This window comes from Nerophis ophidion, linkage group LG01, assembly GCF_033978795.1.
Source record: "Nerophis ophidion isolate RoL-2023_Sa linkage group LG01, RoL_Noph_v1.0, whole genome shotgun sequence".
Classification (NCBI taxonomy): domain Eukaryota; kingdom Metazoa; phylum Chordata; class Actinopteri; order Syngnathiformes; family Syngnathidae; genus Nerophis; species Nerophis ophidion.
Window position 1 is genome coordinate 66891770 of NC_084611.1, and position 26872 is coordinate 66918641.

General features: G+C 40.7%; 1 protein-coding gene across 1 annotated transcript in view; it reads left to right on the forward strand.

The window, feature by feature from the left end:
- LOC133560383 (sodium channel and clathrin linker 1-like) overlaps nucleotides 1-26872 on the forward strand; it is a 50218-nt gene that overhangs the window by 1843 nt on the left and 21503 nt on the right. The window contains exons 2-7 of the mRNA XM_061912884.1: nucleotides 1807-1930; nucleotides 8422-8505; nucleotides 16107-16177; nucleotides 20118-20208; nucleotides 22283-22374; nucleotides 22519-22696. Coding sequence (XP_061768868.1) covers nucleotides 1807-1930; nucleotides 8422-8505; nucleotides 16107-16177; nucleotides 20118-20208; nucleotides 22283-22374; nucleotides 22519-22696 — 640 coding nt within the window. The remainder of the gene's footprint in view (nucleotides 1-1806; nucleotides 1931-8421; nucleotides 8506-16106; nucleotides 16178-20117; nucleotides 20209-22282; nucleotides 22375-22518; nucleotides 22697-26872) is intronic.

Consider the following 26872-nt stretch of genomic DNA (forward strand, 5'->3'; position numbering starts at 1 on the left):
AACCCCGAAAGGGACAAGGGGTAGAAAATGGATGGATGGATGGTATTTAGATACTGGAATTTGCAATTTCACAATATTTGTGGGACTGCTTGTCATGGACTGTTTCTTTGGACAACAACTCTGTTATGCACGTTGTTCATTACTTGGTGATTTTAAGGTAACGTTAGTATTTGGTACATTTTAACACTAGCTGTCTCCGTACTGTACTTCATGTCTTCAAGTGATAGAAAAGAATATACCTTTAAGTCGCTAACGACGACTCATTGATGACATGTTTTTAGGTTATGGTCGTTCGGTCTGTGTCTGACTTCTTTAATCCAAACAAAGGAGTTTCTCATTCCTCATTTTGGCACAAATTACTTAATGGGTTTAGTTGGTTGAACTTCCATTGTGGTCTCTGTTTCTGCTCAGTTGACATACGTGCTTCGGCCAGCTCTCACACACATGGCTGTATTGTTTCAGGTGACGTAGAGCTGAAGTGTTGCAGTGGTTTTCTTATCCGCAGCCCAGATGTTTAAGTAAAAATATAAACAAAGGAGAATCGTATCGTATGACAGACATTTTTATGTCGCATATACAGTGGGGCAAAAAAGTATTTAGTCAGCCACCGATTGTGCAAGTTCTCCCACTTAAAATGATTATAGAGGTCTGTAATTTTTCAACATAGGTACACTTCAACTGTGAGAGAAATAATGTGAAAAAATAATCCAGGAACTCACATTGCAGGAATTTTAAAGAATTTATTTCTAAATTATGGTGGAAAATAAGTATTTGGTCAACCATTCAAAGCTCTCACTGATGGAAGGAGGTTTTGGCTCAAAAACTTACGATACATGGCCCATCATTCTTTCCTTAACACGGATCAATCGTCCTGTCCCCTTCGCAAAAAAACAGCCCCAAAGCATGATGTTCCACCTCCATACTTCACAGTAGGTCTGGTGTTCTTGGGATGCAACTCAATCGATCAATCAATGTTTATTTATATAGCCCTGAATCACAAATGTCTCAAAGGACTGTACAAACCACTACGACTACGACATCCTCGGAAGAACCCACATAAGGGCAAGGAAAACTCACACCCAGTGGGACGCCAGTGACAATGATGACTATGAGAACCTTGGAGAGGACCTCATATGTGGGGTTGAATTCTTCTTCCTCCAAAAACGACGAGTTGAGTTTATACCAAAATGGATACATGGATGATACAGCAGAGGTTTGGGAGAATGTCATGTGGTCAGATGAAACCAAAATAGAACTTTTTGGTATAAACTCAACTCGTCGTGTGTGGAGAAAGAAGAATACTGAGTTGCATCCCAAGAACACCACACCTACTGTGAAGCATGGGGGTGGAAACATCATGCTTTGGGGCTGTTTTTCTGCTAAGGGGACAGGACGATTGATCCGTGTTAAGGAAAAAATGAATGGGGCCCTGTATCGTGAGATTTTGAGCCCAAACCTCCTTCCATCAGTGAGAGCTTTGAAGGTTGACCAAATACTTATTTTCCACCATAATTTACAAATAAATTATTTAAAATTCCTACAATGTGAATTCCTAGATTTTTTTTTACATTCAGTCTCTCACAGTTGAAGTGTACCTATGATGAAAATTACAGACCTCTGTCATCATTTTAAGTGGGAGAACTTGCACAAACGGTGGCTGACTTTTTTGCCCCACTTTATTGTAATATCACACAGCACTACATGACATTTTCAGTAAATATGATTAACCCTCCTCATTTGTATTGCGTAAATAAGTCATTTGGAATAGTGACAATTTTAGTAGTAGTGTACACATTGTGTTTGCAGGCTGCATGACGAAGTATCACTCAGTCAGCTTCAGTTGCCACCTCTGTTTTCGGGAGAAGAGTGCAGCCTCGTAGAGGAAGAAGTCATCATCAAATACGAGACGCAAGCTCAGCTGCTTAAACAGGTCTGCACATCTTAATATGGGATTTCCTTTCTGTAAATAACTGCTGCATTGTACTGTATATAATATTCAATTATTTACAGTAATTCATGGCGTGACATCACAAAGCAGTATGCACAGCCATATTGGTATCGGGAAAACCAAGATGTTTCTCTTGCACAGTTGCTTGTGGGCGACCACAATTTTCTAGGGATATAACATTATGAAAAATTCATATTTAAAATCACTGTTATCATTATTATCCTGGTATTCTTGAATGTGCTCAAAAAGTACTTTACATACGTCATGAACTCTTTTAGCAAAGTTTAATTTATTTAGTGAATTGTAAGTAATATAGTAGTACTGATATCGTACAAGTAACACAGTGTAAGTAAAGTAGCAATAGTGATAATGTACAAGTTGTAAATAGTAATTAGTGTTGTCCTGATACCAATAATTTGGTACCAGTCCCGGTACCAAAATGTATATCGATATTTTGTTACTTTTCCAAATCAAGGGAACAAGGAAAATGTGTCAATTTTGGCTTTATTTTAACATAATTTTTTTGAAAACAATAAACATATGTTTTCTATTGCATTCAAAGAACAATTATATATGATTAAAATATAAATTGAAAAGCATTATACACATTGTGTTTAAATTTCTCCTTTTACATATAGTCTGCCATAATCAAGGATTAGATTATAATATAATACACAGCTTTATTGACATTAGATTAAATTGTTTATGGTTTTTATGGGGGCTTCACGGTGGCAGAGGGGTTAGTGCGTCTGCCTCACAATACGAAGTTCCTGCAGTCCTGGGTTCAAATCCAGGCTCGGGATCTTTCTGTGTGGAGTTTGCATGTTCTCCCCGTGAATGCGTGGGTTCCCTCCGGGTACTCCGGCTTCCTCCCACTTCCAAAGACATGCACCTGGGGATAGGTTGATTGGCAACACTAAATTGGCCCTAGTGTGTGAATGTGAGTGTGAATGTTGTCTGTCTATCTGTGTTGGCCCTGCGATGAGGTGGCGACTTGTCCAGGGTGTACCCTGCCTTCCGCCCGATTGTAGCTGAGATAGGCGTCAGCGCCCCCCGCGACCCCGAAAGGGAATAAGCGGTAGAAAATGGATGGAAATGGATGGATGGATGGATGTTTATGGTTGCCAATCCTGGTCTGTGCTTTAAGAAAAATACAATTATTAGTAAGTAGTAAAAACAAAACTATGGATAAATGTCCACAGATAAGCCATGTAGCAGGTATATACTACATATATTAAAGCTAAAACACAAATTGTAGCAATTTGTTACCAAATGTAGTCCTTTTACTAGCTCTAGTTGACATTAGATGGGCGGTCCTAACTCTGCTAATATTTGTCATCAAGCCAAGCAGCTGTGTGCGTGTCTATGTATTTACATGTTAAGTATCTACATGTTAAGTATCTACATGTTATGTATCTACATGTTATGTATCTACATGGTATGTATCTAAATGTTAAGTATTTACATGTTAAGTATCGACATAAGTCATAACATGACTTATGTTAAGTCATGTTATGTATCTACATGGTATGTATCTAAATGTTAAGTATTTACATGTTAAGTATCTACATGTTATGTATCTACATGTTAAGTATCTACATGTTATGTATCTACATGTTATGTATCTACATGTTATGTATCTACATGTTAAGTATTTACATGTTAAGTATCTACATGTTATGTATCTACATGTTATGTATCTAAATGTTAAGTATTTACATGTTAAGCATCTACATGTTATGTATCTAAATGTTATGTATCTAAATGTTAAGTATTTACATGTTAGTATTGACATGTTATGTATCTACATGTTAAGTATCTACATGTTATCTATCTAAATGTTATGTTTCTACATGTTATGTATGTAAATGTTAAGTATTTACATGTTAAATATCTACATATTGTGTATCTACATGTTAGGTATCTACATGTTATGTATATATGTGTTAAGTATCTACATGTTATGTATCTATATGTTATGGATCTACATGTGCAAAATAGAGGAGCTGGTTAACTTATGAGAGTAGCGTATGTGTGTTTTTGAGAATGTCAACATGTTGGCTAAATTACGTCGGTGTGGGCGAGCAAAGAGAGAGCGGAAGCGCTTCCACCTCGCAGTCGAGTGATGAACGGGTCCGGTTGTGTCCTGAAAAACTAATAATAAAGCAACCAAATTGTCACAAATTGGCGGCCTCAAACTTTGACCAGAAAGCTGAGTTTAGCTAGGCTGACCATATTGTGAAATCCCAAAAAGAACACACATTTAGTATGCGTGCCAAGGTGGGCAGCACGCCAAAGTCGGGACGAGGTGAAAATTTGCCAATGATACTTGAATTTTCTTTATAAATAATATATTTATTTAAATAAAGCATTTAGGGCAGACCCCATGAAGTCATAAAAATGGGGTCCCACGGTAAATTTTTCGGGTCCCACTTTTTTGAAAGCGTTTTGAAAACAAATGATAAACGTATGCATTGTTCTGTTATATCTCACAATATATACTGTGTTTTGGAAAAAGGTTGTCATAAACGTTACTTAATTCATTAAAATAAATAATATAAAAAGAAGATCTATTTTTAAGTAAATGTATTCCGTTATAAACATTCATTCACTTTCTGCTTTCCTTCATGGATCTGAAGTTTACCGCTGGGGGTAATTTTTTTATATTTTTATTTAATTAGTTGTATGTGTATTTATTTCAGTATAAAAGTGTAAAAAGTGTTTTACTTTGGTCATGAAATGATGATAATGGTGTGCCAGGGCATACATACATTTTGTATTTAATGCTTAAATCTCTGAAGTCTACATCAACTTCAGATCTATTACTAATTTCAAAATGTTTTAGTTTTTTCATGTTGTGTTTATGTTTGTTTGTTTTCCGCCCTAAACTATCCCGGAAGAGTCAGTGTTGCAAGGGTTTCTGGGTATTTGTTCTGTTGTGTTATGATGCAGATGGTCTGCCGAAATGTGTTTGTTATTCTTGTTTGGTGTGGGTTCACAGTGTGGCGCATATTTGTAACAGCGTTAAATTTGTTTATACGGCCACCCTCAGTGTGACCTGTATGGCTGTTGACCAAGTATGCCTTGATTGTCAATCAACACACTACCTGCTCTCTCTGTCTCTGCCCCACCCTCGCAACTGTTGCTTAATGCGTACACCTTAACAATTTGTTTTGTTTTTAACCCATCTTAACCCTGTACGTACGTACATTAGAAATACACGCAACCTTGACACAAAACGCCGGACATTTGAGGCATTTTAGAAACCCCACCCGGACACCCCGTACAGTCCCGCAAAAGAGGACATGTCCGGGGAAAAGAGGACGTACGGTCAGTCTAGTTTAGCAGACCCATTGCCAGTTAAAGTGAAGTGTGTTACCCCCGACGAAAACATCGCCCTCGATGGAACATCTGGCCTGTGCTCCTTGACTAACCGAACAGCAGGACAGGTGAAACAACTACATTTTCACCTGTCATTCTTCCTTACTCCTGGTCTGAATGCTTATCATTTAGACGTTCTCCGACATTTGAAGCAAAGGTAGTAATACCAATCGCCACATTTGGTGAGGCATGTTTTAAAGCAACAATTGAAGGACAACGCTTCCTTTTTTAAAGCGTCACCTTTATCGTTGGTCTAGAAACCCAAATACCTCCATACTGTGCTTTTTAATACCAGTAAAATTGTCGTTTTTTTGCCATTCTTCGTCTCCAGGATGTCATTGCTTGCATGCCCTTTGTGTGTGCATTTTGACACACGCAACATCATGTGCTTCGGATCTGTGGTCACAGCGGCATTCAGATGAAAGAACAGTACCCGTACTTTTCAAAAGCAGTATCGTACCGATTTCAATCAATTCACAATGCGGTACTCTATTAGTACTGGTCCACCGTACAACCTCATAAGTAATTTATTGTAAGTAATGTAGAAGTGATATTGTAAACAGTAAATTACTGTAATTCATGTAGTAGTTGTGACAGAATTAAAAAAAGTTTTTGTAAAACATGAAACACACCAACAGCAGCCCTGAGATATACTGTTAGCTAGCAGCGTTAGGCGAATAACAACACAGCATTTCCCCATTATGCACCAGTGATGTTTAGTGCAAGAGAAGTGAATTAATTAACTCATATTATGTTGTCCATATGGTGAATGTTTATATTCATCTTGGAGAAAGCAAACCACCAGGTTTAAGTAAATAATGGTTGAACCCATAATGAATTAAGGAGCCTTAGTTGGACATTTGTATGTGGACTGGTTAACTCTCTTACAAGAAGAGGCAGTAAATTCAGACGTCGGAATGCAAAAGTGATAGCTCTATCCTGGAGGAGCGACTCCATGTTTATTTTAAACATCAACCTACAAGTTATGGTAGACAACTTTTGTCTTCCCAGTCACTTACACACGAACATGTACTCTCCTGAATTAACACACAGATAAAGAAGGAATATAAGACTGTGGTTCGGCTCCTCCAAGTTAGGAGTGCCTCATTTTTTGACTTGACTTCCTCCAGGTACTGCAGTCCTGTATAATGACGCTCGCTTGTAATAAAACAACTTTTTCTTCAGCAAAGCGTCTCTGACGTCTCTGTTGATCCAGTCGCACTGCCGTGTCGGCCTTTTGCCCGGGAGAAGGTGACAAGACCAGAAATGCATACCACAAGTCTCCTGTCCAAAGGCAAAACCCAGTAACTCATTTTTGGTCAAAACTGAGCTGATAATAATCATGGAGTTCCTAGGTGATATGCTTTACATTAGTGTATGCGATATTGTAATTTGTTCCGTAAGTAAGCTGTTACGCGCATGGCAGGACCTAGCAACTACCACATAACCGCGTAAATACAAGAGAAAAACCTAGTATCTCAAGGGACCAATCGAAGCTTCTTTGTCAGTCGCCTTATTGTCTTTAATGAGACATTTGCACGAATGGGGGCCGACGGTCTACCTGATTATGTGATATTATGGCACAAGGGGATATTTGGAAGATTGGCCCAGGACGTTGCAAGCACCTTCATTAAATGTATTGTTCTTGATTCTTCCCCTTGCATACTCTTTTGGGCGGATAACTGTGGAGGTCAAAATAAAAACTGGACGCTGTACACGGCTCTTGCTCAATGTGCAAACGCAGAATGGGGCCCACCCGAGATTGTGATAAAATATCTGGAGAAAGGGCACACGTTCATGAGAGCAGATTCAATCCATGGCTCAATCGGCAAGAAAATGAAAGCTCAAGAAAACATCTATACGTTTGATGACTTTGTAGATCTTTGTAAGACAGCATCAAGATAGATTGGTTTTCCTTTGTTTTCTCAAAATCAGCTAGACGTGAGTTACTAGGTTTTGCCTTTGGACGGGAGAAGTGAGTTTGCATTCACAAACATACGAAATTATGAGCATCAAACTTTCAACCCAAACAAGCAATGTTTTGCATGTTGTTCACTATTAACTGAATTGCTGCAAAAATTGTGACAATTTGATGTGGATATTAGTTTTTAGTTTTGAATGTATTATTTAGTCATCATTCAATTTATATCATTGAAGTAGACAATTACTAGAATGTTCTACAAAATTCCGTACAAATTAAAAGGCATTGTGCATGTTTTCCATTTTTAAGTACCGGTTCAGGCACGGTTTAAGCACCGGCACAATTTCTAAAGTACCGTTTTGGTACTAGTATTGGTTCAAATGTAAACGACTCCTGGTGCGAAGAGAGCACAGCCTGTAGGTTCAATGTGCACTAATGTGCAACGTATGGTTTCCGCAGGGTTTTGAATAATCTAGTGATGCACAGGCGTTGCTACGCTGTGACGCCGAATCATATTGAAGACTGTACATTGGCGTAACTTAGGACAGTGAACTTAAATGGACCGGTCACCACAAATAAATGTGACGATAATTGTTTGGTCCTGTTCATTAACACATTATTTGTAATGTATTACAACTCACCTGGTCTGCCAAATACGGAGCAAACGTTGTGAATTTGTGTCCGTATTTGGCAAGTTTTCAGTACACCGCAAAACAAATTACCAACGACAAATCTAGTGAAAATCTCCTGGTGACTATGACAACTTTTTTTGATAATTAGCAAGTGCTACTGCGGGGCCCTTCCCTGTCTAAAATCACTCATAGTTTGCTGTTCTTGGACCGGTTGTACAGAAAACAAATGTACTTTTTAAGCGCAATGACAATAAAGATATATTCTATTGAGTTTTGTTTGTGACATTACTGTAAAAAAACAACAGAGCGGCAACGGAAGAAAGTTATATAGTAGTTCCAAACATATTGTTTAGTTTTTCGTGATTTCTAACCACTGCTTGTACATGTGTCACAGCCATGCAAACTTGACAATGTCGATGCGACACAATTAACACACACGCACCCATTCCTTTTACAGCCCCTCTTTTCTTTAAACTCCTTGCTTGAACTATTAGGAATGTTTTTGAATGCCCATGAGTGTATTCTGTGTTTTGGAACAGGAACGGATACAGGCCATGGGGTTGTGGCAGACAGCAGCTCTGCAGCTTGACCATCTCCAGAAGTACTACCAGAACGAGCTCATGGTTCAGTATTATCATCTCACCATACGGAGCTTTGATTAAGTTCCAGACATTTTTATCAAGCCGTGGAGGCATTGCAGAAATATTTATAAAACAATCTTGCCTTCCTTCATACTTCCACTAAACCAGTGGTTCTCAACCTTTTTTCAGTGATGTACTTCCTGTGAACATTTTTTTAATTCAAGTACCCTGTCACGCCAAATTTCTTCCCCCCTATAATCCCTCCCCATTTACTCCCGGGGTCAGACGTTTTGTTAACGCTATATTATAAAAATATAACGCTATATTATACAAATACATACGTTTTGTTAACGCTATATTATAAAAAAATAAAAAAACAATTTACAAACACCAGCTATAGGATGACATAAGAGGAAACGTGACCCCGGAAGTAAATGTGTCATCCCATAGCTTGTGTTGGTAAAAAAAAAATATTTTTTTTTTATAATATAGCGTTAACAAAACGTATGTATTTTTATAATATAGCGTAATATTTTTATAATATAGCGTTAACAAAACGTCTGTATTAATCATGACCCCGGAAGTAAATGGGGGGGAAGGTTTTTGTAAGGGGGAAGAAATTTGGCGTGACAACCCCCTAATCAGAGCAAAGCATTGTTGGTTGAAAAAAAGAGATAAATAAGTAAAATACAGCACTATGTCATCAGTTTCTGATTTATTAAATTGTATAACAGCGCAAAATATTGCTCATTTGTAGTGGTCTTTCTTGAACTGTTTGGGAAAAAAAGATATAAAAATAACTAAGGACTTGTTGAAAAAGAAACAGGTAATTCAATTATAAATAAAGATTTCTACACATAGAAGTAATCATCAACTTAAAGTGCCCTCTTTGGGGATTGTATAAGAGATCCATCTGGATTCATGAACTTAATTCTAAACATTTCTTTGCAAAAAAAAGAAATCTTTAACATCAATATTTATGGAACATGTCCACAAAAAAATCAAGCTGTCAACACTGAATATTGCATTGTTGCGTTTCTTTTCACAGTTTATGAACGTACATCCATGTTTTGTTGAAGTATTATTCCATAAATATATTTATAAATGGTTTTTGAATTGTTGCTATTTTTAGAATTTTTTTTTTTAAATCTCTCGTACCCCTTGGCATACCTTCAAGTACCCCCAGGGGTACGCATACCCCCATTTGAGAACCTACTGCACTAAACAATGAGTTAAGAATTTTCACCATTAGTGACGTTTTCCAATTGGTGACATCTGCGGATTATCCGTACATGGTATAAATCTACCCAGAGTGCTTTGCTGCAGTCCGCCATTGTAATTGGACGCTGTTGTCAATACGGTCCTTCTTTTTCGTCTATCCTCTGGTGTGAGGCAGACCGGCTCGTAAATGCCAATGCAAACTTTGCTGCTGCCATTTCTAATATAAATGATCTCATAGTTCTCACTTATATCTGTCAGTAGACTCAATAAGAATGCGCAAAATAGTACAATATGGATTGCAGAGACAATCAGAAAGAAGCTTGAAAATGTGAAGTGAAGTGAATTATATTTATATAGCGCTTTTCTCTTGTGACTCAAAGTGCTTTACATAGTGAAACCCAATATCTAAGTTACATTTAAACCAGTGTGGGTGGCACTGGGAGCAGGTGGCTAAAGCGCCTTGCCCAAGGACACAACGGCAGTGACTAGGATGGCAGAAGTTGGAATCAAACCTGCAACCCTCAAGTTGCTAGCACGGCCACTCTACCAACCGAGCTATGCCGCCCCAAAATGTTGGTAAAACATAATCTAAGCAATACTTTGACCAAAGAACCACCATTACATGTTACGTAGACCACAAGGAAGAGTTTTAAATGTAAAAAATACATTTTTGACCCCTTTAAGAGACCTCTCATGTACACGCCTGTGCAATTGCACACTGCTCACGCGTCCTCTGCGCACGGCAAATCTAGGCCGCGCACAAAATCGAATAAAAAGATAAGCGCATAACAGTGTGCACGTCTGCCGTCGCTCAGATGTGCGCTACTGAATGCTCGAGGAGTTTTGGCGTTTGCTCACACATGAAAAATTGGAGGGGAAAATTGCCGTGAAGCATTTTATGGCTGCCTGCAAAGGTTGAACAAAGGAAACTTGTTGAAGACATTTTACCTTTCATTCACCCCTGAAGGTTTCTTCACTTCAAAAGTTTTAAGTGTTGAGTCTCCTTATAGTCTACCTGAAGAGCACTCCCCCTAATTTGTTTTGTGGGTCCCTTTTCCATAAAACTAAGCACCAGGGAAACAGACTTCAAAATTAGTCCTAATTTGTATATTCCTGAGAACCTGCGTCCTCTACAGTAAATCAGGTATAGGTCATTTGATTTTGTGAGCGTTACCGGAGCGCTCTACTGTTTTGAAGGACATTCTGCCAAAAGCTAGTCAAAGATAACCTCTAGGACCGCACTTTTTAAGAATCTGCTGCAAAAATGTGAATCTCTGAGAAGTTTTTTAACTGAATCCGTGAGCCACCAGTTGAATAGCCCCAAATGATAAAAAAGAGAGGACCTAATTTGGAACCTTGAGGAACACCACTACAAACAAATGATGACTGACTGCATCTGAATTAAACAAGCTACAGCAACACATTAGTTACATACATCACATTTTCAAAAATGACAATTACTATGTTTTTATGCACTAGATAAGTATTCATTTCTCAAATAATGCAGCTCAAGATAAGCAGGAAACACCTCAATCTGATTTTTTGGTTTTTGGAAAATTAGATCTCTTGAGGGCTAGGTGCCATATGTAGTAATGTGGCCAGAAATGGTACTGCGATCACGGCCAAAATTCTGTACTCCTCTCCCGCTCTCGCATCCGAATCCGAATCCTACTCCAGGGAACTTCAAATGGTAATCGACGATTTACACGCTGTAGGTTTCTCTTGTTTTTACTTCTTGCAAGATGGTTTACTAAGTAATTATGCCACATTTGACTAATGTCGATTAGCCAAATGTATTTGTAAAGGTACGCAGCAATATTTTAATCGGGAGTCGGGACAGATTGACACACGAACCACCATCCAAATATATTATGTATAATAGTATATAATATATTATATATGGCCTATGCCTATTTTGATGGCAAGCCAAGGCCAACAGTAAAATTACCGCCACAAATTTTTTCAGCATAACTCCATGTTGCATCCAACCTGACGCATTGTATTGTCTTCCATTTACGCACATGAAAAGAGGAAAATACACAAATACAAATAGACGGATTAAACATGGAAAGGGTATCAGAACGTAGATTTTTGGGAGTGATAATGAATGATCAAATGAACTGGAAATCTCATTAAAAAATAGGCAACATAAAGTGGCAAGACATATTTCAATAATGAATAAAGCAAAACTTGTTTTGGACCAAAAATTACTCCGTATTTTCTACTGCTCGCTAGTGTTACCATATCTGAGTTATTGTGCAGAAATTTGGGGAGATAACTACAAATGTGCACTTCATTCACTAACCGTGTTACGAAAAAGATCAGTTTGACTGATACATAATGTTGGATATAGAGAATATCCAAACACATTTCTTGAATCAAAAATATTGAAATTAAACGATTTGGTAAAATTGCAAACAGCTAAAATTATGTACAAAGATATAACTTGCTACCCAATAATGTACAAACCCCGTTTCCATATGACTTGGGGAATTGTGTTAGATGTAAATATAAACCGCGACTTGTCCAGGGTGTACACCGCCTTCCGCCCACTTGTAGCTAAAATAGGCACCAGCGCCCCCTGCGACCCCAAAAGGGAATAAGTGGTAGAAAAGGGATGGATGAATGGATGGATGTAAATATAAACGGAATACAATGATTTGCAAATCATTTTCAACCCATATTCAGTTGAATATGCTACAAAGACAACACATTTGATGTTCAAACTGATAAACATTTTTTTTTTTGCAAATAATCATTAACTTTAGAATTGGATGCCAGCAACAGGTGACAAAGAAGTTGGGAAAGGTGGCAATAAATACTGATGAAGTTGAGGAATGCTCATCAAACAGTTATTTGAAACATCCCACAGGTGTGCAGGCTAATTGGGAACAGGTGGGTGTCATGATTGGGTATAAAAAAAGCTTCCCAAAAAATGCTCAGTCTTTCAAAAGAAAGGATGGGGCGAGGTACACCTCTTTGTCCACAACTGCGTGAGCAAAGATTCAAACAGTTTAAGAACAATGTTTCTCAAAGTGCAATTACTAGAAATTTAGGGATTTCAACATCTACGGTCCATAATATCATCAAAAGGTTCAGAGAATCTAGAGAAATCACTCCACGTAAGCGGCAAGGCCGGAAACCAACATTGAATGACCGTGACCTTCGATCCCTCAGACGGCACTGCATCAAAAACCTACATCAATCTCTAAAGGATATCACCACATGGGCTCAGGAACACTTCAGAAAACTACTGTCACTAAATACAGTTGGTCGCTACATCTGTAAGTGCAAGTTAAAGCTCTACCATGCAAAACGGAAGCCATCTATCAACAACATCCAGAAACGTCGCCGGCTTCTCTGGGCCCGAGATCATCTAAGGTGGACTGATGCAAAGTGGAAAAGTGTTCTGTGGTCTGACGACTCCACATTTCAAATTGTTTTTGGAAATATTCGACATCGTGTCATCCGGACCAAAGGGGAAGTGAACCATCCAGACTGTTATCAACGCAAAGTTCAAAAGCCAGCATCTGTGATGGTATGGGGGTGCATTAGTGCCCAAGGCATGGGTAACCTACACATCTGTGAAGGCACCATTAATGCTGAAAGGTAGATTCAGGTTTTGTAACAACATATGCTGCTGTCCAAGCACCGTCTTTTTCATGGACGCCCCTGCTTATTTCAGCAAGACAATGCCAAGCCACATTCAGTACGTGTTACAACAGTGTGGCTTTGTAAAAAAAAGAGTGGGGGTACTTTCCTGACCCGCCTGCAGGCATGACCTGTCTCCCATCGAAAATGTGTGGCGCATTATGAAGCGTAAAATACGACAGCGGAGACCCCGGACTGTTGAACGACTGAAGCTGTACTTAAAACAAGAATGGGAAAGAATTCCACTGTCAAAGCTTCAACAATTAGTTTATTGAGTGTTGTTAAAAGAAAAGGTGATGTAACACAGTGGCGAACATGCCCTCTCCCAACTACTATGGAATGTGTTGCAGCCATGAAATTCTAAGTGTATTATTTGCAAAAAAAAAAAATAAAGTTTATGAGTTTGAACATCAAATATATTGTCTTTGCAGTGCATTCAATTGAATATGAGTTGAAAAGGATTTGCAAATCATTGTATTCCGTTTATATTTATATCTAACACAATTTCCTAACTCATATGGAAACGGGGTTTGTACAACAATTCTTCTCAAATAAAGAGGAGAAATATAACCTCAGAGGAAAAACTAACTGAAAACATTTGTATGCACATACAACATTTAAGACCTTTAGTATATCAGTATGTGGAATTAAACTATGGAATGGATTAAACAAAACAGTTAAACAATGTAGTGATATGATTCAGTTTTAGAGGTTGTTCAAATTAATAGTGCTTACTAGGTACAAGGAAGAAGAATTATGAGAAATATCTTTAACTTTATTGAAAACAGGTTCTTCCTAATTTGAGTATGTTTATCATGACTGACTTAATTATATATTGCAAGAACTGCTGTATTAATCATTCACTGAAAAAGAAGGGAGTTCGGAAACGCTCTGAAGTGGGAACGGGGTAGGATTATATGAGCTTTGCTTCTTCCTACTCCTTTTTGAAGATGACATAAAGAGAAATTATATGACATTATGTGTGATGTATTATACTGTAAGTGTGTTCATGTTCGAAATAAACTAAACTCAATCAATCAATCAATCACCATCTTTCAATGCAGAGTGCGATTCTATGAACCAAAAATTAAAAACCACGTTACCCATAAACCACATAGCCTGCTACCATGACAACACACAAAGTAGAAAATCATTACACGTAATGCATTATATTGTGCCAAGCAAATACCACTCCATATGTGCCTGATGCACATACAGTACCAGAAACCGCAATTAGCCGTGCTAATGATGGAACGCATTTCCTCACCATTTTGAGTAGGAAATAGGCACTGACACTATCCGTATTCTCGTAGGTTTTATTTGTCAAAAATATACTTTTCCCTGTTAGTTTGATGACACATCGACATACAGGCTAATGGGCATTGATTTCCCCATTAGCCTGTATGTCGATTCGTTGCATGAACATACTAGCTTTGTTAGACAAGATCTTAGACTGTATTGGACAATATAGTTTACATCCGAAATGCCCATTTCCATTTATTGCAAGTAATAGGAAAACGTAAATGCCTGACTTACCTATCAGGGAGGAAATTAGCAATTTGGGCGTAAAATGAAAAAATCTTCTGCGCCTTCAATCGATATCCGCCTTTGGTCGAATCCCCGATACAAATCCTTGTTTTGTTCCTGGCTTTGTCATGGATAAGTTGAGAATCGAAACGACGCCTTTTAGATTTACAAAGGTCCGACATGTTCAGTCATGTTTCCAGTAGCAGTAGCTAGACGAAGATGATGGTGCGTAACTGGCAACCTGGATTTTACACACTTACGGACTTTCTAATTGGTCAAACGAAAAGAAAACGATTTCGGGGCTGTAAATCTAATTTGGAAATGAGCATATCCTGGCTGAACTTCTGTTATCAGTTATAAAGGTATTCAAATCTCGACATATCCGGGGCTAACACGTGGGCTATAACTAAGAAGCGGACTCTATTCAATCAAAACATAAGCACCAACTGGAATGAAGAGGAGACTGTATATTTGCTTCACAAGTAAAAGAACAGAACCTTTTTAAGTGCATCGATGGGAGAAAATAAGAAAGATTTATCTTTAGAAGGTAGCTATAAGGAAATGAAGAATGTCGCCTCTGTTCAGACTCCAGAACAAATATGAGTGAGATGGAAAAGAAAGAAGCAGGTATTTTACAAGGCAAGGAAGAAAGCGTACACAAACATCTTCACGCTGCATTTGTGCGCTCTAAACTGATTATCAATAACTTTATCACGCAAAACAGATAAGCTTGTACAGATCAATAGCAACCCTCAGCTGTTGCGATATCGGGGACTGAACGGCCACCAGAGACATAAATAGGAAACTCTACACCTGGAGTTTTACGACTGAAGAAGTCTTTTGGAAAAATTAAACATTTCCACAAACAAGAAGAGTCCGGTTGTATCCATCGAATGTCTTTGTTGATTACCATGACCTTTATGACTGAGAATCTATAACGACATTTCGATATTTGATTGTATCGTAAAGTCTGTATGAGATAGTAAATATCGTCCATATATGTATCTTGAGTTACATGAACATGGGCCTGGCTGAATACTGTAACTGGTGACCAGTGCAGGATGTAGTCCATGTTGTGTCACCAGTGAGTTTTCAAACTTAGGACATTTGCTGATCAAAAAGGTTTTAAAAGGCTCCAGCCCCTTGCAACTCTGAATTGAATGTATAAATGTGATTTATGGAATCCCAATACATGTTTGGAACCCTGCCACGCTAATAACAATAGTGTTTCATGTCACACACAGGCCAATTGTAATTTATTGAAGACCGTGAGTCAGCAAAGTACAGAAATGGAGGAGCTACATGATCAACTCAGGTAAATAACTTTTGATTTACTGGCACTGTTGGAACAATCAAGCAATGAGCCCTTTGAGTAGGCTTCTTTTCAGGATGAGTGGCTCTCACTACGTTTCCATGCACTAAGCTGGTCCGATTTGTTAAATAGTTTGTCTCTAAGTACGCATCCTAAAATCTATGGAAACACCTTAATCCTATCGTGTTCAGTTTTTGAAAAGTCGGACCAACACATCTGGGTTATGGGATCCCTCGAAAAATCGTGTGCTGCCAAAGGGGACCCTTGGTATCGCGCATGTGCCAGACTCAACCCCCAAGATATAACCCGGATGCAGATACCATTCAATTAGCAAATATGGATCAATTCGAATTCGAGGGAAAGTTGGACTCCGCCAAGGCTGTCCTTTGTCACCGATTCTATTCATAACTTTTACGGATAGAATTTCTAGGCGCAGTCAAGGCGTTGAGGGGATCCGGTTTGGTGGCCGCAGGATTAGGTCTCTGCTTTTTGCTGATGATGTGGTCCTTGTGGCTTCATCTGGCCAGGATCTTCAGCTCTCACTGGATCAGTTCGCAGCCGAGTGTGAAGCGACTGGGATGAGAATCAGTGCCTCCAAGTCCGAATCCATGGTTCTTGCCCAGAAAAGGGTGGAGTGCCATCTACGGGTTGGGGAGGACACCCTGCCCCAAGTAGAGGAGTTCAAGTACCTAGGAGTTTTGTTCACGAGTGAGGGAAGAGTGGATCGTGAGATCGACAGGCGGATCGGTGCGGCGTCTTCAGTAATGCGGACGCTGTATCGATCCGTAGTGGTGAAGAAGGACCTGAGCCGGAATGCAAAGCTCTCAGTTTATCAGGTCGATCTATGTTCTCATCCTCATCTATGGTCATGAGCTTTGGGTTATGACCAAAAGGACAAGATCACGGGTACAAGCGACCAAAATGGGTTTCGTCAGCCGGGTGGCGGGGCTCTCCCTTAGAGATAGGGTGAGAAGCTTTGCCATCCGGGAGGAGCTCAAAGTAAAGCCACTGCTCCTCCACATCGAGAGGAGCCAGATGAGGTGGTTCGGGCATCTGGTCAAAATGCCACCGAACGCCTCCCAAGGGAGGTGTTTAGGGCACGTCCAACCGGTAGGAGGCCACGGGGAAGACCCAGGACACGTTGGGAAGACTGTCTCCGGGCTGGTCTGGGAATGCCTCAGGATCCCCCAAGAAGAGTTGGACGAAGTGGCAGGGGAGATGGAAGTCTGGGCTTCCCTGCATAGGCTGCTGCCCCCGCGACCCGACCTCGAATACGCGGAAGAAGATGGATGGATGGATCAATTTGAATGAAGATAAGACTGTTTATTTGCTTCACAAGTTAAAGTAACTGAACAATTTGGGCATCGATGGTCGAAAAAAAAGGAAGGGATATTTATTTAAGAACGAAATACAAAATGCCGGCTTAATTCCGACTCACGAACGAAACTTTTTCCTGAGTCGTAATACAGAGCAACAATTTAGGTGCAGTGAAAAAATCGCATTGGTCAGGGGTCTGCAAACCGCGCCTCTGGAGCCACGTGTGGCTCTTCTGCCTCCTTGTTGGGGCTCCCTCAGATTTATTTTTACCCTAAAGTGAGAAAAGCTTGCATTTTTGAAGAGTTCTGTAATTTCAGACTGTCTGTGAGGCTGTGAATGCAAGTAAAAGAGAAGGGAAGACTGTGTGTTTGGTTCAGCTTCTCAAGTGTGCAACCTCTCGGGTAAGCTCACCATGAATACTTGCCTAAAAAGAAAATTAAAACTTTTAATTTCACATGGACAAATTGCTTTGTCTGTCAAATACCGTTGTGAATGGGTTCCTGCCGCAATTGTGTGGGTTGCATGGACCATTGATGAAAGACATCGCTGAGCAGGTTTGACTCTCGTTTATTATTTCAATAAACCATTCTGAGTCCCAGTCGGTCGCACCAATGTCCAGCGCTTCCTCCTCTGCTGCTCGTCCCGGCTCGCCTTTCGGTCGCCGGTGACTCATTCTTCCTTGGGGGCTCATCGTTCGTCTGGTCTCGCTCGTCTTGTTCGTCTGCTGGTTCTCCTTCTCTTCCTGCCCCGATTGCTCCTCCTTCTCCCCTTTTATACAGCATGAGGAGATGCACAGATTGAGAGCAGGTGTGTGTGTTACGCACTTGGTTCTGATCGCTGCATAGTTGCTCCAGGCGCGCCCCGCCTCTCCGTTCCGCTGCATACTCCGCCTCCTGGCCGCCATCTTGCGTAGGACCACGGTTTGCCCTACCCCGCTGTCGGCCCGATCTCTCCAAAACCGTATTTCCTTGAATTGCCGCCGGGGCGCTAAGTAATTTAAAAACTCTTCTCCTCTGGCGCTTACCAAAGGCAGCCAGTAAAAATTTGAGTGTGATGTAAGGATACCATCATTTAATAAAAAAAATGTCATTATGGTCTTACCTTTACTTATAAATGAAGTCCATGCCAGCTCCTTCTGATCAAAAGCTTCGATAACTTGTTTATAGAAGTCAGTTTTAAAAGTCTCGATGGAGATCTTGCTTTTATTACCTCCTGCTTTGATTGAATGTCCAGTTTAGAAAATTGCCATCAGACCGCTGCTATCAGTTAGCTCGGCTCCTTAAGTGCGGGCGACGACAGAATTATCCTCGGAAACTCCCCCTCCCGTTCTGCTCCGTGGATGATCTCTTTATCCCACCGCTGCCACCATGAAGTGTTATTGTATAAATAATACACTGGGCATTTAGGACTGGAACATGCTTTATTTTAGCCCAGTTGTTTACATAGCCAGCATAGGAGTAGTGGTGTTACATCCTAAAAGGTTCCGTCGTGCAACCCCCGCGTCATAACCGTTCCCAGCACATATCACGTCACTCGTTGTCACTTCTTCTGCAGCCGAGTAGTCGCAAGAAGGATCACTGGCGCCCTCTACCACCAGGATGCGGGAGTCATTTAATGACTCATATTTGACACACACAGCTACGGTATATTAATTAAACATAGCTGCTTACTGTTCTTTTTAGCATAGTTTGGACCTTAAATCCTACTAAATAGCTCTTAATCTTCTTCCCTTTATGCAATTTTAAATTACCGGTATTGAAATCAGCCTCCTCCATTTTGAAAATGATGACAGGGGAAGTGTCACTCGTGACGTCACGAGTTTGACCCGGCGGTAATACTAAGCATGTGCTAATTATTTTGCGAAGCGAGTTTGACCCGGCAGTAATTCGAGGCAGGCGCATACTATATACCCGGCGGCAATTCAAGGAAATACGGCATACATAAAAAATATATAAAAACATTTACAAGTTTACAAGCGCTGAGTTTTGCAGCTCTATTTTTCTTTAGTGAGAGAGGCAGAAAAATATGTGTTTTAATAGTAAAGGTTGCAGACCCCTGGCACAGGTGAACCCTTGAGTGATGGCTGTAACAGCGAGTCAGACACACTAAAGAAACTACTCTACTCTTTCCCATGACTTTCAAGTCGACGGGGGGATAACTGCGATGAAGAAGCATCCAGTCTGCGCTAGTTCCCACGGTCCTTAGTGGCCGTCAATAGCTCCGGGGTCGGCAGGTCTGTCCATGTCTTGATGTTGTCGGTCCAGGATTTCTGTGGTCTTCCTCGCTTCCTTCCACCCTCTAGTGTGCCCTGCATGATGGTCTTGCACATGGTGTTATGGTGGCAAGTGTGTCCGAACCAAGCTAATTTCCTTCTTTTGACTGTTGCAAGCAAACCCCTGCTTGGTGACCAACGAGTCTGTGGACTTCACCTCGCACATACTAATTGGTTTTGTGTGTGTGGTATGTTATCTTGAGTATTCTTCTTAAGGGATTGGATTTCAAAGGCGTGTATTATTCGTTCTGATTCGAAAACAAGAAAGAAACATCATCACAGTAACCACCAAAAGTATTACATTACATGTGAGCAGTATGATATTGTTGTGTTGTCTTATGTGTTGGTTTGTAGAACAACCAAGGATGATCTGAGAACTGCCAAAGCCAAAGTGGATGAAATGACGCAACAGCTTCTGTTTGTTCAACAACAGATAAAGAAAAAGGTAAACAAACATTTAAAATAAAACACGTTGAGAGATTGACACACAATTTTACACCACCTATGTTTTTAAATGACTTTTCATCCACTATTGGTACGTTATTGGAACATAATAAAAACAATTGGAACACCTGTTCATTCTATTAACAGAGATTAAAAATTGCAGGAAATATCAAATCAAATCAACTTCATTTATAAAGGACATTTAAAATTTACCACAGGGGTAGCCAAAGTGCTAATATGACGTTCTTCAGTACTTTCCATGTGTACAATTCTGACAGTAATTCTTAAAGGACACAGATCGGTTCAATTTGGGTATGAATGGAACATAATACAACACATAAAACTGATTATCTTCTGTGTAAACAGCTTAAATGATTAAAAAAAAATAAAAAACTTCAAACCGCTTAGGTAATTCTCCACTATATGATATTCCAAAATAAAAGATGAAAAAATAAACATGAAATTTTATATACAGTGTTCCCTCGCCACTTTGTGGCTCACTTACTGCAGTCTCAGTGCATTGTGGATTTTAAAGTACCATTGAGTACACTGATTTTTGAGTACCCATGAAGTTTCATATTAAATTACGATATGTTTTTGAGTGCTTAACGTGTTTTAATAGCATAGGAAGTGTTTATACTGCAAGTGTGCGTGAAAGCAGTGTGGGATAACTTATAAAAATTTGGGGTCAGTTGTGTTATGATTGTTTCCCCTACATTTAAAAAAAAACACTTTTTTGTGGTCTACATAACAAAATGGTGGAGCTTAGGTAAAAAATTTGCATAGATTATGTTTTACAGACCATCTTCAAGCCCCTTCAAGGTCCGAGGTGAGGGACCAAACAAAGAGAAGCTCAAAGACTTCTATGAATACACAATATTAAGGACCAAGGTTTCCTTTGCGCGAATGCGAGTCACCAGGGTCCCCCCTTTTGAAGCCAGGCCTGGATGGGACTCACCCCAAAGTGGCATGGGTTCCCCATAGAAATCGAGTACTCTGTGTGCTGTGCAGCAGTTGAAGGTTGGGCCACTGACTGTGCCATTATATTCTATGGACTTTGCTTTACTGTACTAGGCCATTGTTTATTAATATAGTATCATAATTATAACAAAAATGGTTTTATATTCTCAGAAATAGGAAGAGAGAAGTCTTGTTCAAGCCTGTGTTATTCACTGATGAAAACACGTGTCTTAAGAACGGTGAGGAGACCTTGCCCCAAGTGGAGGAGTTCAAGTACGTAGGAGTCTTGTTCACGAGTGAGGGAAGAGTGGATGGTGAGATCGACAGGTGGATCTGTGCGGCATCTTCGGTAATGCGGTCGGTGTATCGATACGTTGTGGTGAAGAAGGAGCTGAGCCGGAAGGCAAAGCTCTCAGTTTACCGGTCGATCTACGTTCCCATCCTCACCTATGGTCATGAGATTTGGGTCATGACCGAAAGGACAAGATCACGGGTACAAGCGGCTGAAATGAGTTCCCTTCGCCGGGTGGCGGGGCTCTCCCTTAGAGATAGGGTGAGAAGCTCTGACATCCGGGAGGAGCTCAAAGTAAAGCCACTGCTCCTCCACATCGAGAGGAGACAGATGAGGTGGTTCGGGCATCTGGTCAGAATGCCACCCGAACGCCTCCCGAGGGAGGTGTTTAGGGCATGTCCAACCGGTAGGAGGCCACGGGGAAGACCTAGGACACGTTGGGAAGACTATGTCTCCCGGCTGGCCTGGGAACGCCTCGGGATCCCCTGGGAAGAGCTGGACAAAGTGGCTGGGGAGAGGAAAGTCTGGGCTTCCCTACTTAGGCTGCTTCCCCCGTGACCCGACCTAGGATAAGCGGAAGAAGTTGGATGGGTGGATGAATAGTTATGACAAAATTGTTTTATATTCTAGGAATAGGATCAGAGAGGTCTTGTTCAAGCCTACGTTATTCACTAATGAAGACGTGTCTTAAGAACGTTCTCTGTATTGTGTTTAATTTCCTAATGACTTGCATTACTGATCTACATAGTCGGTGTAAGCAAGAACAATATATGTTATTTAAAATCAGATCTGGCCATCTTTTTAAGGCGATGTATGTATTTAGGAGGAAGATGTAATCGAGGCCCAGAGTCGAGAAGAAGCTGCAAGAAGACAAATCCAACAGCTTCAGGCTACCATCAGCAAGCAAGAGCCCAGGTGATGGTCAGAAAAAAAGCATATTACCGCAAATGTTTTTTTTTACCATCCGTGCTCAGCTGTACTGTTGATTTTACAATGACATGTGTGGAGAGGTCAGTCTGGGAGTTTGTCAACACCTTTTTGATGTTTACTTCCACTCAGGGTAAACGCTGCATCTCAGGAGGCAGAAAATGCACAAAAAGAGCAAACCATGTGGGAGAAAACATCAGCCAGCCTCCAGGCCCGGTGTGCTACTTTAGAAGAAGAGAAGTATGAGGCTGTGGACAAAGTCAGAGAGTGTGTGCAGATGGCTGAGGAGGCGACAATGCAAAGAGATGAGGTACCTGGCGTTGTCTTCTTTCTTTAGTACCACCCACTGTACTTTACAGTAGTCTTCCAAATCAAAGCATAACTAATGCTTTTTGCAAGGCTGCGGGTTGAATTCAGCTCATGTGGACTTTTTCCACCGAATACACCTGTCTCTTTGCTTTTTGTTATACTTTAACGTACTTTACCAGTATAATGAAAAACAAATTGACTTTACTTGCTGAATAGTGTTTCATTTTATCCTTGAAACAATATCCAATTGTACTTCCAATCTGCATAGTACCGCCACTATGATTACGTTGATATTTTTGGGCTTCAAAAGATCTTCTATCATTTTTTTTTAAATTTATATTATGTTTATAAGCTCAGGAAATATGTCCTTGGACACATGAGGACTTTGAATATGACCAATGTATTATCCTGTAACGACTTTGTATCGGATTGATACCCAAATTTGTGGTATCATCCAAAACTAATGTAAAGTATCAAACAACAAAAGAATAAGTAATTATTACATTTTAACAGAAGTGTTGATAGAACATGTTAAAAGAGAAAATAAGCAGATATTAAAGGCCTACTGAAACCCACTACTACCGACCACGCAGTCTGATATATATATCAATGATGAAATATTAACATTGCAACACATGCCAAAACGGCCGGTTTAGTTTACTAAATTCCATCCATCCATCCATCCATCATCTTCCGCTTATCCGAGGTCGGGTCGCGGGGGCAGCAGCCTAAGCAGGGAAGCCAAGACTTCCCTATCTCCAGCCACTTCGTCTAGCTCTTCCCGGGGGATCCCGAGGCGTTCCCAGGCCAGCCGGGAGACATAGTCTTCCCAACGTGTCCTGGGTCTTCCCCGTGGCCTCCTACCAGCTGGACGTGCCCTAAACACCTCCCTAGGGAGGCGTTCGGGTGGCATCCTGACCAGATGCCCGAACCACCTCATCTGGCTCCTCTCGATGTGAAGGAGCAGCGGCTTTACTTTGAGTTCCTCCCGGATGGCAGAGCTTCTCACCCTATCTCTAAGGGAGAGCCCCGCCACACGGCGGAGGAAACTCATTTCGGCCGCTTGTACCCGTGATCTTATCCTTTCGGTCATGACCCAAAGCTCATGACCATAGGTGAGGATGGGAACGTAGATCGACCGGTAAATTGAGAGCTTTGCCTTCCGGCTCAGCTCCTTCTTCACCACAACGGATCGATACAACGTCCGCATTACTGAAGACGCCGCACCGATCCGCCTGTCGATCTCACGATCCACTCTTCCCCCACTCGTGAACAAGACTCCTAGGTACTTGAACTCCTCCACTTGGGGCAGGGTCTTCTCCCCAACCCGGAGATGGCACTCCACCCTTTTCCGGGCGAGAACCATGGACTCGGACTTGGAGGTGCTGATTCTCATTCCGGTCGCTTCACACTCGGCTGCGAACCGATCCAGTGAGAGCTGAAGATCCCGGTCAGATGAAGCCATCAGGACTACATCATCTGCAAAAAGCAGAGACCTAATCCCGTGGCCCCCAAACCGGATCCCCTCAACGCCTTGGCTGCGCCTAGAAATTCTGTCCATAAAAGTTATGAACAGAATCGGTGACAAAGGACAGCCTTGGCGGAGTCCAACCCTCACTGGAAACGTGTCCGACTTACTGCCAGCAATGCGGACCAAGCTCTGACACTGATCGTACAGGGAGCGGACTGCCACAATAAGACAGTCCGGTACCCCATACTCTCTGAGAACTCCCCACAGGACTCCCCGAGGGACACGGTCGAATGCCTTCTCCAAGTCCACAAAGCACATGTACACTGGTTGGGCAAACTCCCATGCTAAATTGCAATTTTAAATTTTTGCGCGGAAGTATCATGCTAAAACGTTGCGGTATGATGACGCGTGCGCGTGACGTCACACATTGTAGAGGACATTTTGGTCCAGCACCGTTCACAGCAATAAGTCGTCTCTTTTCATCGCATAATTCCACAGTATTATAGACATCTGTGTTGCAATTTGTTCAATTAAAAATGGAGATGTCAAAGAAGAAATATGTAGTTGGGAAGCGGTGTATTGCGGCCGCCTTTAGCAACACAATCACAGCCTGTGTTTCCTTGTTTATATTCCCGGAAGATGACGATGAAGCTTTACTATGGAACAGAGCGGTCAAGCGAACACGGTTCCCTACCACATGTCAACCGGCAGGTTTCGGTGAGGAAATGGTGGTAATAAGTCGGCTCTTACCGTAGACATGAGCGGAGAGCTTGCGTAGTTCCTCCTGCACCTATCAAAGAGGCAGCTGCGGACTCTCTTGCCTCCTCCCACCGGATGCCCCCGACTGTCGGATGCTTCCACCGTGGAGGAAGCATCAGCTGCCTTCGCCCTGTCGAGAAACATGGCTTCCCTCGGAGACACTGGCGGTCACCACACCTGTGACCACAGCCCTCCGACTTTCAAGTTGTACAGGTAGAACCATATAATCTCACTAAAATACTAGTAACACAATAAGCAGATAAGGGATTTTCCTCTGCCACGGTTTCACGGTGGAAGAGGGGTTAGTGCGTCTGCCTCACAATACGAAGGTCCTGAGTAGTCCTGGGGGATTTTTCCGTGTGGAGTTTGCATGTTTTCCCCGTGAATGCGTGGGTTCCCTCCGAGTACTCCGGCTTCCTCCCACTTCCAAAGACAAGCACCTGGGGATAGGTTGATTGGCAACACTAAATTGGCCGAAGTGTGTGAATGTGAGTGTGAATGTTGTCTGTCTATCTGTGTTGGCCCTGCGATGAGGTGGCGACTTCTCCAGGGTGTACACCGCCTCCCGCCCGATTGTAGCTGAGATAGGCACCAGCGCCCCCCGCGACCCCAAAGGGAATAAGAGGTACAAAATGGATGGATGGGATTTTCCAGAATTATCCTAGTAAAATTGTCTAATAACATCTGAATCGCTCTGCCATCTAGTTTTTTTTTGTTTTGTTTTTTTCTAGTCCTTCACTCTCACTTTCCTCATCCACAAATCTTTCATCGTCGCTCAAATTAATGAGGAAATCGTAGCTTTCTCGATCCGAATCCCTCTCGCAGCTGTGGCCATGATTGTAAACAATGTGAGGAGCTCCACAACCCGTGACGTCACGCGCACATCGTCTGCTACTTCCGGTACAGGCAAGGCTTTTTTATTAGCGACCAAAAGTTGCGAAGTTTATCGTCGATGTTCTCTAGTAAATCCTTTCAGCAAAAATATGGCAATATCGCGAAATGATCAAATATGACACATAGAATTGACCTGCTATCCCCGTTTGAATAAGAAAATCTCATTTTAGTAGGCCTTTAACAGTAAATGAACAAGTAGATTAACAATTCATTTTGTACCACTTATCCTTAATAATTTGCGTCAGCAGCTAAATTAGGAGCCCTTGTTTGCTTACTTACTACTAAAAAAGTTGTCTTATATGTTCACTATTTTATTTAAGGATAAACTTGCAATAAGAAACATATATTTGATGTACAATAAAATAATGCAATTTTTTGTGGTCCACTTTACTTAGAAAAGTATCAAAATAATTTTGGTACCGGTACCAAAATATTGATTTTGGCACCTCATCATGAATATCCTCCATTCTTCGATTTTTTTCCCACACCCCTAATATATATATATATATATATATATATATATATATATATATATATATGTGTGTATATAAACAGTATATTTATGTATATATATATATATATATATATATATATATATATATTAGGGGTGTGGGAAAAAATCGATTTGAATACGAATCGCGATTCTCACGTTGTGCGATTCAGAATCAATGATCTTTTTCTTTTTTTTATATATGTATATATTTTTTTAATCAATTCAACAAAACAATACACAGCATTACCATAACAATGCAATCCAATTCCAAAACAAAACCTGACCCATTAACACTCAGAACTGCAATAAACAGAGCAATTGAGACACAAACACGACACAGAACAAACCAAAAGTAGTGAAACAAAAATAAATAATATCAACAACAGTAACAATATTAGTTATAATTTCAGCATAGCAGTGATTGAAAAGCCCTCATTGACATTATCATTACAATATTATAAAAAAAAACAAAAAACAATAGTGTCACAGTGGTTTACACTTGCATCGCATCTCATTTAGCTTGACAACACACTGTGTCCAATGTTTTCACAAAGATAAAA